At 44.8% G+C, this 12,685-nt stretch overlaps 1 protein-coding gene across 2 annotated transcripts in view; it reads right to left on the reverse strand.

The window, feature by feature from the left end:
• Positions 1–2,430: 2,430 nt before the first annotated feature.
• MTURN (maturin, neural progenitor differentiation regulator homolog) overlaps positions 2,431–12,685 on the reverse strand; it is a 36,720-nt gene continuing 26,465 nt past the window's right edge. For both annotated transcript variants that reach the window (XM_059847310.1, XM_059847301.1), the window contains one exon: positions 2,431–2,656. In XM_059847310.1, the coding sequence (XP_059703293.1) occupies positions 2,588–2,656 (69 nt within the window). In that variant the 3' untranslated portion in view covers positions 2,431–2,587. The remainder of the gene's footprint in view (positions 2,657–12,685) is intronic.

Consider the following 12,685-nt stretch of genomic DNA (forward strand, 5'->3'; position numbering starts at 1 on the left):
AATGACAGGTTTGCTTTTGGACTGCAGCATGTACTGCTGATTTGAGGGGATGGAGGCACTATTGATTAACTTGACAATACCTATTCAGCTGGCCCCTCAGGGAGATTGTGACCCTGGGCAAAGATGGTCATTGTCCATACCATACCCAGGTTGAGCTCCTGGGTGATGCTACAGAGGTTGCCTCCTAAGCATGTGATGGTGCTACAGTCACCAACAAACAGGAGTTTATGGATGATCTCTACAGCGTCTCTTGCAGTTGGATCTCAGCTGCAGTGGATGAACCAGGGACCACTGTCACCGTTTGTCACAGTCTGAGGAGGGCAAGGCCTGGTGGCTGAAGGCAGGGAGGTTGAAAAAGGGAAAAACAACTTGGTCCTGTTTCTTAATTCTGAAAACCTGCTACCTCGCTGACATTTGTGTTCCTACACCTTGTACTCTGTGGTTGTCTGCTGGCATGGTTCTCGAAGATGCTCAGGCAAAAATTAACCACTACAGCCACTGATTGTCATGCCTCTGAATGATTGCATAATCTGAGCCACAGAGTTTAACTCATAGCCTTACCTCTGTTAAACTGATCCAGGTGGTCATTCCTGTAAGGTAGAAGCATAGCAGGAGAGATTTGAGTGGATGGTGACTTTCTTCTCTAGGTGGTGTACACTGATGTGAGAAAGCAATCAGACACAAGATTTCTCATCAAGTCCTCAGTTAGGGTAACATACCATACAGGCGCTGAGCAGTCTGTCTCTTGTTCTTTATCTAACTCCAGGCTTTGCACCAGTAATGTCCCAAGTCAAGGTAGGAGTCATCTCATCTGACACCAGCTGTCTCCATCTGAGCTGGCCTTTGTCATGGGTGAAGTAGGTACTTGTAGACATGAGTCATCTGCCCTCTATGAAATGTCTGCATTGGGGTGAGATGACACACACTCTTCCCGTTTACTACAAAGGAAGCTCAAACCACAAGCTCAGGTAACACCTCAAGATATTAAGACTAGCAGAGCAGTGTTCCTAATATCTTGAGGTATGTCAGTGGCCCAGTCCTGGCCTGTCCTTTCTAAATAACGCAAAGCATTTGCCCTGACAATGATGTGTCGAATTCATGCCTACTTGAGTGGGTGCTCTCTGGAAATACTGGAAATAGCCCAGCTTCAAGTAAAGTGTAAATATCATGGAAATACTTCCTGTCCCTGGCTTCTACACAACCAGCTGATAGCCAGCTATATTTTGCTGCTGTTTTACAGTCACATCTCCCTGCTATCTTTTAAATTATATTTCTCCAGCCATCTTCTACTCCCTACAAGCTACTACTAAGAGACCAAACAAAGCACACAAAGAGTGGACACAGCAAAGAGAGAAGCTAAGACATACAACTAATTCTGCCAGCTAGATGAAAAAAAAAGTGATTCTCCAAAGGATTTTTTTCACTCCTGCCTCTTTTCTTTAAAAAAAAAAAGTAGTTACTTATGACAGCAATAGAGATTTCTCCAATAGAGTGATCTTAGTGGGCAGTGTCTACTTAAATTAAATTTTTCTAATCAAATAGCTAACTTCATCAAGCAGCCAAAATCAATGCTTTGTATTAGACACAGTCCCAAACTCATTAAGGCTTTATTATTCAAGCATGCACCTCCCTTCAGCTTTTATCTCCCCTCAAGGGTTTTCATAGTAAAGCAGGCTTTTTTTTTTTTAATTAGCCCTTCTGCCCTGGAGTCTTCTATTTGATTTTCCAGTATCCAGGGAAGTATTGTTTTTTTTAACTACTCAATCCTTGAATAGAAAATTTTTCTTCTTAGTTCTACATTATCAGTGATAATAAAGCTTCGTGGAAGACATTTTGATAATGCAGAGAGAGAAGTGCACAAAGGCAAAGCGACACTTCAAAGGAGCATTAGCTCTGATACTGCAATCTCATTTATCTGACTTGTTCCTAAAGGATAAGTTAGCAATTCGCGAGGGTGCAGTTTGAATGCACACATGAAGTGGCATGAAAGGCCTTTTGCTTCAGCAGAGCTGCCTGATCCCAGTGCCCTTGAGCATGTGGAGCTTTATGAATGCTGTTGTTGTATTTTTATTTTTCCTCAACTTTCCTTATTGTCATATGGAGAACAAACTGCTTGCTTAGCTGTTTCTCTGTGTGTTGAGCAGGACCCAGAAATGGTTGTATAAGGATTATGGTTATTGTACGAGGTGCAATCAGAAGGTTTGCTGCTTTCCCATGTATGCTGAGCAGCCTGGGACTGCTCACCAGCCCACCACTATCCATCCAGGTGCATGTCTCAGTGTCAAGGATGCTGCACCTTTGCTGCTTAACTGTGCTGTATCTCATTGACAGGATAACCAACGCACACATAACAGGGCATTATTAGTCAATGTTTGTGTATTAATGGGGATGAGTATATATCTTATCCACTAGAAATACCACATACACCTATTCAGGAACTATAATTTTATTAGTAAGGGCATTAGAGCACGTTGTCCAAGGCACTCCTCAAAGCTCAATCCACATGCTGGACCAGACTGCTGTCAGTGACAGGTGAATCTGTAGGGTGGGCAGCATCCTGTAGAAGCACCAGTGAACCTGGAGGTGCTCATGGGGCCTTTTCCCAGTGTGCTGTCATCAAGACAACAGGGCTCATCTGTTGTAGCAGCCAGGGCTCCTGGAAGACAGAGAAGACTAAAACTGCTGTCACCTTTTCTATAATTCCCATCCTTTACACAATAACTCACTGTGTGCCAGCCTTGAGTGCCAAGGCAGACACTGCACGTCGATGGCACAAAACAACCTGGTGCTGAGCTGGGTCAGACAGACACACCCCTGGTAAATTTCCATTCTGGCAGGTAGCTAAGGCATCTCTCTCCTTCCCTTTACCAAAGGCTTACACTTACCTTACTTCCATGCTTGACAACTGCCAAAACTGGGATGTCAAAACTGAGAACAAGAAGCGAAAGCTTTCAACAAGAGACAAGCTCAGGAGCTAGTGTGCCTGGGAACAAGGCATTTGGTGAAGTTTTACCTCAGTTATTTTCAAACTAACCATAATCACATGAAGAAAACTCAATGTGAACTGTTGGTAAACTGTTCTCCAAAGCATGAGACAGTAACTCCAAAAGGAAACTGATCTACTCCTTTTAGTGAAAGAAATGTCTTCAAGCAGCCATTTAAATGTCTATGCAAATTAATTCATTCAGTGATCATTTTGCTCCTGCTAATGAGTTTATCCATATTCTCCCAAAATCCCCAAGGCCTGGGGAGTTTAAGGTTGTGCACTGTTTTGGGGAAAACCACAATAATAGCAGATGAAAAATGGAATTTATTGAAATAGTGTCAAAGAACTGAAATTGGCCTGAAATGGCTGTCAGACTGAAAATGTTTGCCTCGCTTTCTTGGTCCAATCAGCTCATTTTCAAAGCTAATTGCTTTTTAGTGTAAGCTTGTCAGAAGCAAGCCCCAGTCCAGCACAGAGGGCTCTGAATTGTGCATTAATTTTCATATGTACTCTGTGTGTTTTCATATTTAAATCAGGTTGCCACAGAATTCCTGATCCATCCTGCCAGGACTTTCCCAACAAAAGAAGACTTAAGGCAGAGCTTAGCACCCTCCTACTCCCCACATGGGTTTTGAGATAGAGCTTTCTTCATTCTGCATCACCAGCATGGGAGATAATTTCTCCCACACTTGTGCATGCTTCTCTGCCTTGCATTCCTGCAGGATCCACACATGAAGGGAGTGGGCTGGCAGCACTAGCAGGTGGCTGGCTTTGCAGTGCCTCATGTATACTTACTTCTCTCTGTTCTTCTATCTTTTTGTTCTCAATTTTCCATGGGTGTCACTTTAGCAGTGAATTTTGGTATGTTGCCTCATCTGAACCTGTGTGATTTTGGTGAGCACAGTAAGCCAAGCCAGGCCAGCTCATGCTCTTCTGGAAAGTTCTGTACTGTACTGGACAATAACTGGAAGTCTCCAGAGTGGAGTGTCCTTGGTGCTTGTTCCAGCCTGTGATGGGGATTCCCAGCCCCTCTGACTTGACGCCTTACCTGCATGTGTAAGCACTTCTAACCCTGGTCAAAGCCAGGCAAGGCTGCTTCTTGTCATGAGTCACAGATCTTTGGTGACTTAAGGAGCCCAAGGGGACACAGGTTTCATAAACGCTTGACCCAAGGATTTCATGTGCTCTGTGTTCAGGAGGTGGCTAGCTGGCCAACTGAAGAATATACTGCTTTTAAAATATGTGCCATGAATAGCTTTTTTAATACAGATAATTTGCTTGGAACATTGCTAGTTGACTGAAAGGGAAGCTTCTTTTTTTAGCCAGACCATGATTAAGACCATGCCGAATATACCAGCTATGCTTGGTATTATAAACAAATACTTAGCTCTTAGGAACTCTTTAGATCATTAGCATATCTAAAAGTGCCTCAGGAAGTAGGACTGCCTTTAGTATCCACCTAGTCTACCCTTCTGCTCCATGATAGAATCAATTAGATGTAAACTAGATTTTTGAGAAGAGTTTTTCTAGTCTGGTCTTAGAAACCTTTAGTGACAGAGACTCAATAAACAGCCAGGCAATCTCCCCCAATGTCTCACAATGCCTAGAGTTAGGAAACTTAATTCCCTGGTCTAAGTCTCCCTTGCTGAAGTTTAAGTTCACTTTTCCTTGTCCTACCTGTGGTGGAAAGACGATTCCCTCCCCTTTAACAACAGCATGTTTGAGGGCCGCAGTCCTCGTTCTAAATCTTCTGTTTTTCTTTCTGGTCTTACTGAGCAATGCCCATTTGTACAATCTGTTCTTATTGGTAGTGTTGTTTAGACACTCCTACTCCCCTGGGTCATTGCTTTTCTTGGAATACTGAGATATATCAAGTGCTTTTGTTTTGGTGAGCTGATGGATGCCAAATACAGGTCTCCAGCAGAGCTGTGGTGCTCCCAGTGTCTTGTGGATAACACCTGAGGGAATTGAGTGTCTCCACACATTTTCACCACAGTGTGTTACCATCCATGCATGTTAAATTGGAAACTGTCACCCTCAGGTCTTTCTGCAGTGCTTCTGCTGGCTAGGAACACCAAGAGCTACAGAAGTAAAATGGCTCGAGCAGCCCCCTCCAGATCAGAGGCAGGCGTGGGAACAGGCAAGAGGAGCTGGTTTTAGAGAATTGCAATAAGCAGGGAAAGAACAGAATGTGGGAATGCAAGTGTCAAGAGTTCACAGGAAAGCCCTCATCACAGTTGCAGCCAGTTCCCAAACCACTCTCCTGCATTCCAGCCCATCCCAGAGCTTTCTCTGTTTGCTCCAGACAAACCAAAGCAGTTAATCTAGCACTCAGAGCCTCAAAGAGGTCCACGAGGTGGTGAAGGCCATACAATATCACATTCAGATACGCACCTGGAGTCCTCCATGAGTGTGATTGTGCCGTGCCAGAGCACAGTTCAGAAGCAAAGCAAACACTCTGTAAGGTGCTGCGAGGTGTGTCAGGCTCACTCGCTGTCTCTGCAGCACTGAGGCACGTCTGGGCTGAGCACAGCCCCCTCCCCCTCTCACTGACACAGTGATGGGCCAGGGGCTGCAGTGCTGCAGTCAGAGAAATCACAGCACAGTGTGGTGACAGCACAAATGCAGGGTCAGAGCACAGGGAGCATGACTGATCCAAGGAAGGGCAGCAGGGTGGGGAATGAGAAAACAGAACCTGGAAAGCTCTAAGCATATTGTGCTCTCTTATTACTAATTTTCATTTGCATTGAGAAGGCAGCTGTTTTCCTAAACATCACCAGCACAGAGCATATTTTCTGACTATTTGGAGTGGTCCAATCAGGTAAGATGTTCTCATTGAAAGCTATATTGCTTGGAAATGAGAAAGTCTGTGATAGAAGAAAGCCACCTTTTTTTTTCCTTGATGCCCTATTGTTTGTCAGGCACTAACAATGCTCAATGCCATGTGCACAGCATCCATGCCTGGAAGGAAGGAGTACTCTGGTGAGTGGCACAAGGCTGTCATCCTGTCTGCAGAGAAACAAAAGCTCCAGGAGGCACTGCTGTCAGGAGCAGAGGGGACACGGAGCCTCGCAGCTGTCACCCTCCGAGTGAAGCTCTCTATTCACTCACCTCCTGCCATCCGTGCTCATTGGGGCTCCAGATGTTCCCCCCTCCCTCTGCTTGTCACTCATGAGCCCCCCAGGGATTCTAATGCCATACCCTCTCCCCTGCAGCATGAACAAGAAGCTCTGTTCTGAATTCGGTTCAGTAGGAAGCCTCACAGTAATAATTAGAAAATATTCAGGATTTGGTTGGGGTTTTGTTGTCTGTCTTGTTGTGGATCTGCAGCAATGAGCCATCTCCCGTACCCCCAGCATAATTATTTATGAATGTTCCACAGAGACCAGCTCCTGTCAAGAAGTGATTAAGCCAAATGCTCGCTGGCTGCACCACTTGGCTGTTGTGGCAGTCATCCTCACTGATCACTGGCAGAACAGGATACTGTCCTTATTGAAATAGACTTCCTAATTGCCTCCTCTGGGAAGGAAAGAGTTCCAAATCCTCATCTGCTTGGAAAGCAGCAGACACAAAATCTCTGTTTATATCTCTATAAAAATACATGCATAGGTGTTCACATGACTGTAGTTAATGCATACACACTGGCATGGGCACACAGGCATCAGAAAAAGGTGATAATGACATCTTGAGATCTCCTGCATTGTGTGAGGCAGTGGGCAGCTGATATGGTGGTAGGTGGATCTTAGCAGGCATGACAGAGAAGACGGCTCAGTACAGCTGTGCAAGGAGAGAGACCTCAGTAGCTGGGTCCCTTCCCACTGACCCCTGATGCATCGTCCATGCCTTGCTGCCCCCTTTGCTACAGCACTGTGTCTTAGACCTGCTCCCTGTTTGTGGTCACACAGGCCAGCAGCAAGGAGAGAAGAGAGGTTATCACTCTGTATTTACAACATTTTGTAGTATTTGCACTCTAAAAAACGCAGGAGTACAGCTTACCCCATGTCTTAGAGCACTGCTATCAGCACTTGGTCCACTGATTCATATTTCCATAGAGTGCTGAGACTGGTGAGTGGTGTGCCACCACAAACCTACATCTCCTCTCAGTCACATCCTGGACACCTGATGTGGTGTGATCAGTGCCCTGATGAGCATATGAGAGGATAAGGATGGATGAGGAGGAGACACTGACCTAGTGACTTGTCTTCTGTTGTGCACTAAGTGCTAACACCAGAAGTTTCAGTATGTGATGGAGATGTATATTTTCTCATATGACCTGTGAATTTTGTTTCCCTGTCTGACAGGTCTCACCTGTTCAGGACTCCATTCTGATGGCTACATGCCACTTCTCCTCTGCTACTAAAAATAAATTAGGCTAAAAAGAAAAGGGGAGGAAGGTCACTACAGCCATTTCTGGTTCCCTCAGATACCTGTTCTTCCATAAGCACTAGTTGAGTGAAATTTTGGGTATCCACATCCTGTGTTAAGTAACATATTCCAGCACTTGAGTACATTTTGGTGAAGAACTTAATTGAACCTGCCTTTTGCTAGTTTTATTTAGTGGCTCCCACTATCAGAGGAGAAAGCTAAAAGCATTTTCCTCTTCTCCATGGTCACATCACATATGACTTCACAGACCTTTAGGATCTCCCCTCCGCATTTTCTCTTTTACAAGAAAAAGAGTCCCAGAAACATTTATCAATATTAAGTTTTATCTGCCATTTTATTGCCTGTTCCTCTTTCAGTTCTTTGCACTTGGATTTGATTTTATTACACCTATTAATTCATTTTCCTACAGCTATTAACTTGAACTTTCACAGATGAAGAATGGGTATATCCTGGAGTCATGGCTCACATGCATCACAAGTGAGAGTCCTTCTGCTGTGCTGGAAGTGCTCTTCAAAGCAGGCAGCCTTGGATCTGATTTATGATGTTTCCAAGGAGAGCTTAATTTGCAACTCCTGAACAGAAATTCCTAAAGATTTCAGAAGCAGTTAGCCCCACTCTGCTGGCTGAGCCTCATGCCTTGAAACAGAGATGACCCACTCCTCGTAGCCAATGCCCTTGGCAGAGGTGCAGGGCATTGATTGATATAACTGGGTGTATGTTCTGCTCTGCTACAGTGCAAGGATAGAGCTTGGTAAGACATGCAGGGTCTTGTTTTAACCCAGTTTTCAGAGGGAAGAGGCGGCTTGCTGCTCTGCCACTAGTTTGTGGTTTTTAAAGGCCTTAAAACACTAGTAGCAAAGGGCAGCTGTCCATGGGTTAGATACAAAAAGAAGTTCTTTTGACCCGGAATGAAGTTCCTCTCTTCCTAGTTTCACAGCATCATGTGCCACCAGAGCAAAAGGATTTGTAAAAGGCTATAAATAAAATGTTTACCGAGAAAAAAAAGAAGGGCAGCTGCAGTTCCACAAGCATCTGCTTCTCTCTGCCGTAGACACATCCCTTACGTGCCCAAAAGAGGGGTGAGGTGAATGAGGTAAATGCTGAGCTGTGAATTCCTGAGCCACCCAGCCTGTTACTAATTACCATGATTAAATATTGACACAGTGACTGCACACAGAGCTCCCAGGCAGAGATCAGTACCCCTCTGTGGCAGCAGCAGAGAAATCCAGACAAAGAAATAGTTCCCCAAGCACTTACACTGCAAGACCCCATCCTACAATTGTCATCCCCTGGGGTCTGGCAGCATGTGTGAGAGCTTGCAGAGCTCTAGCAAGAGGCAGGTGTGGGTCAGGAGGTTTCTGACCCCAAATCATTGCCTTTGGGACTCCCTTTGCTGCAGTCTCCAGCAGCTGGGTAGGGCAAGCAGGATGAAGCAGCACAGAGGGATCTGCTTCCCTGCAGCAAACACAAGCTGTGTTTGCTGCAGGGAAGCAGGGCTGTGTTCCCTGCTGCTCGGGCTGCCAACCCCAGGGCATTCTCAGGGAAGCTCCCACACTGACCTCCCAGTCTCCCTTGGCTGCCTCCCTGTACGCCTGCCCAGGCTGGCAAGCCTGGTAATTGCATCCCCCACACACTCCCTCAAGAATCCTATGCCCTGTCCTTTCATGGGTCCCAGTCAGAGATCAGGACAAAAGCTTTTGACCCTGCACTTGAGATTGTTCCTATTCAGGAAAGTGTCTAAGAGTGTCCTGCACAGGGAAGCACAAACACACCCAAAACAGGAAGATTTTGCCCTAGAGACACTCACTGCCAGAACATGGAAACCTCTGGAGGCCACAGCTCCCTCTTTCTCCTCTTCTTCCCCAACATTTCTGGTTCACGTGCTGGGCTGTGTGCCAGGGGAGCAGATGTACCACAGCATGGTTTTTACTCCCATATCGCAGCAGTCTCCAGCGCTGATTTTGACCACGGTAATTTTTTAATACAGCAGCTGACTTGGCCACAAGTGAAAAATAAAATATGATCCCTTGCAATTGCAAACTGCCCAAAGCCATCTGAGCTCCTTCTCCTCTGGGAACAAGAAGCAGTGCCTGTGAAGCTCCTCTGTATCCAGTGCATCTACTAGCCCAAACTCCATTCCTTCTTCATTAGATTTTCCCTCTTCATCTCTTCAAATCATACTGGGCAGCTGCAGTACCAGGATGAATTTGTGCCAGGTTAGTATTGTAAAGCAGGAAAATATTAAGTCTTTCAGCTTGACCCTGCTCCAGTGCTAAAGTTTTTAATGAATTCTGCCTGTTGCTTGTGCTAAGAAAAATCACTTCCAAGTCTGAAGCTCTAAGGAGCATTTGCTTTGTGGCTGAGGTCTCTTATCCTGATGCCAGACAGAAAAGTATATTTTATTTCAAAAGCGATGATGGCAGAGGTAGCTTTTGAGATTATATTTGCAGGGAAGCAACTAAGACACAGCTTGTATATTGATACAAAATGTTGCAAGGCTCTGATTTCTCCATTCCCCTGGTTTCACACTTCAGCATCCAGCAGCTTTGCCCCTGAAGGGTGAAGGGCTGCAGCTGCTGTGAGGCTGAATGGGACCACCCTGGATTCAGCTTCCCTCTTTGCTCTCCCAGGAGCAGTGAGGATGGGAGGAAAGATGGAGGAAGTTATGCTGCAGCTTCTTTCCCCATGGAGTGAAAGAGGCTGCAAAGACAGATGGAGGCAAGGGGCCAGAGAGGGGACTAAGGTACTCACTTGTAGTGGTTGCTTATCCCCTTTCAATGTACCTTCTGCTGAGGATAGCTCATGTTCAGAGCCAACAGCAGCCCTGAAAAGCACTCACAGAACCTACTTATTTGGGATGGGGAGAGGAAGAAGAGAAGACAGGACACAATGTATTTATTATCCATCCTAGACATAAACAACAAGCTGTTAATTACCAGACTGTAGCACATACAGTTGTAGCATACATGGTTTCTACTGGAAACTGTTGTTTAAAGAAAATATCAAGCATGATATTCCTTTGGCTTCTGGTTTGCCTGTACTGAGCATGTTGCTTGGTATTTTAGTACAAGCTGGTACATTTCCAGTTAATCAGAACTCAGCTGGGAAGAAGCCTGAGCCATCCCCCAGGTTTGCAGATGGGCTGGGAGAGGGGTCAGGGAAGCTCAATTTTCTTCCACTTGACCTCACACTTTTCCCTTGTCTTCAGGGAAGATGCTGGGGCTGAGGGGGTCATTCTAACCCAGGTGCAGGTCTCACACATCTGGCCTGACTGAATTGGTTTTTAGCAGCTGAGAGCTGCTCAGTGTTCAGCAGTAGGAGAAGTGCTTATCCAGTGGGAATTAAAGGGAGGGTGATGTGGGAATTTGCAGAGAAGGAAACACTTTGTCCTGATTTCTCCAGGTACTTTTGTTTCTTTGAGACAAGTGAAAGAAGCTTCAGTTCTGTTCTTCCACTTTTGACAATATTTTAATAGCCATTAATTAACACAGTTGTGCATTCGAGTACTTGAGCACTCGTGGTTTAGGAGTAACTTCAACCAGCACTTGAGGATTGGGATGAACATCGTGGTCCATAGCCAAACAGCTGTAAAGCATGTACACAAGAAGAGACACACCACCATCTTAGGCAGTCATTTGACTCACAGTGCTTTCAGCTGTAGCTTCTTTTCTTGCTATTCCTCACCCCTTAAGAATCCTCACTTGTTACTCCATCATCTTCTGATTTGGGGCCAAAAGGTGAACCAGACTGGGTTAGCAATAACTTCATCTGTATGGAGGTTGTTTTCAACACAAATCAAGTCTTCAGTCTCTTCATTGTGTGTCTTGACAAATAGTCTCACTGACACAACCAAGAGAGCAGGGCTGGAGAGAAATGAGTGGGCAAATGCAGAATGAAGTCTCACTTGAGCAAGACCTCCTCCAGAAGTGTGCATGCCATCCAGGTGCTATGTCCTGCTCATGCTGCCGCTGCTACGCACACAGGGGCTGTATATTGCTCACACTGTGTGGGCAGCACAGTGATTAATGCACTCTAAATATGAGTATCAGCAACTGCTTTACATCTGCTGAAGAGCTGAATGTGTAATGGAGAAGGCAGTAGTTCAAGTGGTAGTCTCAAGTTTTGCTGCTGTTGGTTCCTCAGTGACTCTTCTTTAGTTCCCGTTTTTTCTAGCTCTGCTTCAATTTCATACATTAAAACACATAACAAAGAATTTCTATCCTTGTTTACGAAAATTTGTAGCCAGAACTTTAGTTATTCAAATGGCATGTTCTTAAGTATAATTGGTCTGAATTTTCTGATGAAATTAATCCAGATTTTACTCCCTTCTTGAGAACAACTAAATACATGGTGGTAACTTATACCTCTACAAATCAAGTACTTATTGTCCACCTAAATTTTTTCAGCCTTCTTTCAAATCACTTTGTCTCCTGCTTTCCAGAAGAGAAAACTTCAAATGCTTAAGTTCAGCCTGTAAAAGTTGTTCATGGGTTGACACAGAGTGTGAGCTGAGACAAATGTTGTCCCAGGCTATCTGTCACTCCAAAAGCCATCAGTCCAAAAAAAAACAGAAGCTGATTTTACATTAAGGCATCCATTATCAGGTCATATAAATACATTGTAGTGGAGACTTCTATAGGTTGTTTAGGGGCAGGTTTGTATTTATGGCACCCAGTGAATAAAAAGAAGGAAAATTAATTTCCTGTTTTGAAACGAGCCTCAATTTTATGATAGGGAAAACTACATCACAAAGCTGACTGCAATTTAATGTACACAGCTTTCCTATTTAGCCATTAAGCAGATTATTCTCTGCTGGATAGATGTGTCTTTCCTTTTAATGTTAATGATAGTCCCACATATGCCATGACAGAATAAATGTCAAACTATGTGAACAATTTAATCCCTAAAGGAAAATGGAGTAAATCCTTCAAGCAATGTAGGATCTGCCAGCAAAGTGATGGGAGCCTGTGAAGGGTAGAGAGAGCTTCTAGCAGAGCTGAAATGTAGGGATGTCGTTTTGCCAACTTTGGCAGCAAAGACAACTGAAGATGTTCCCATCCATCCTGTCGCCATCCCTGTCCCCTTGTGCTGTCATCCCCTCCTCCCTGAGTTGAAGCAACTGTAAAAATGAGCTGATAACAGGCCTGAGGTTTAAATCACCCCCTCAGAAGAAACCAGAAACTAGGTTGCCCTTGTTGGTCTTTAACCCAGCTCATTTCACAGTTCTGCAGACAGTTGTACCAGAGGCACTGGGAGCAGCAAACAGTGGCCAGAGTCCAGGAACAAGCAATTAGGGAAGGGCTGGGGAGAAAA

This window comes from Haemorhous mexicanus, chromosome 1, assembly GCF_027477595.1.
Source record: "Haemorhous mexicanus isolate bHaeMex1 chromosome 1, bHaeMex1.pri, whole genome shotgun sequence".
Lineage (NCBI taxonomy): Eukaryota > Metazoa > Chordata > Aves > Passeriformes > Fringillidae > Haemorhous > Haemorhous mexicanus.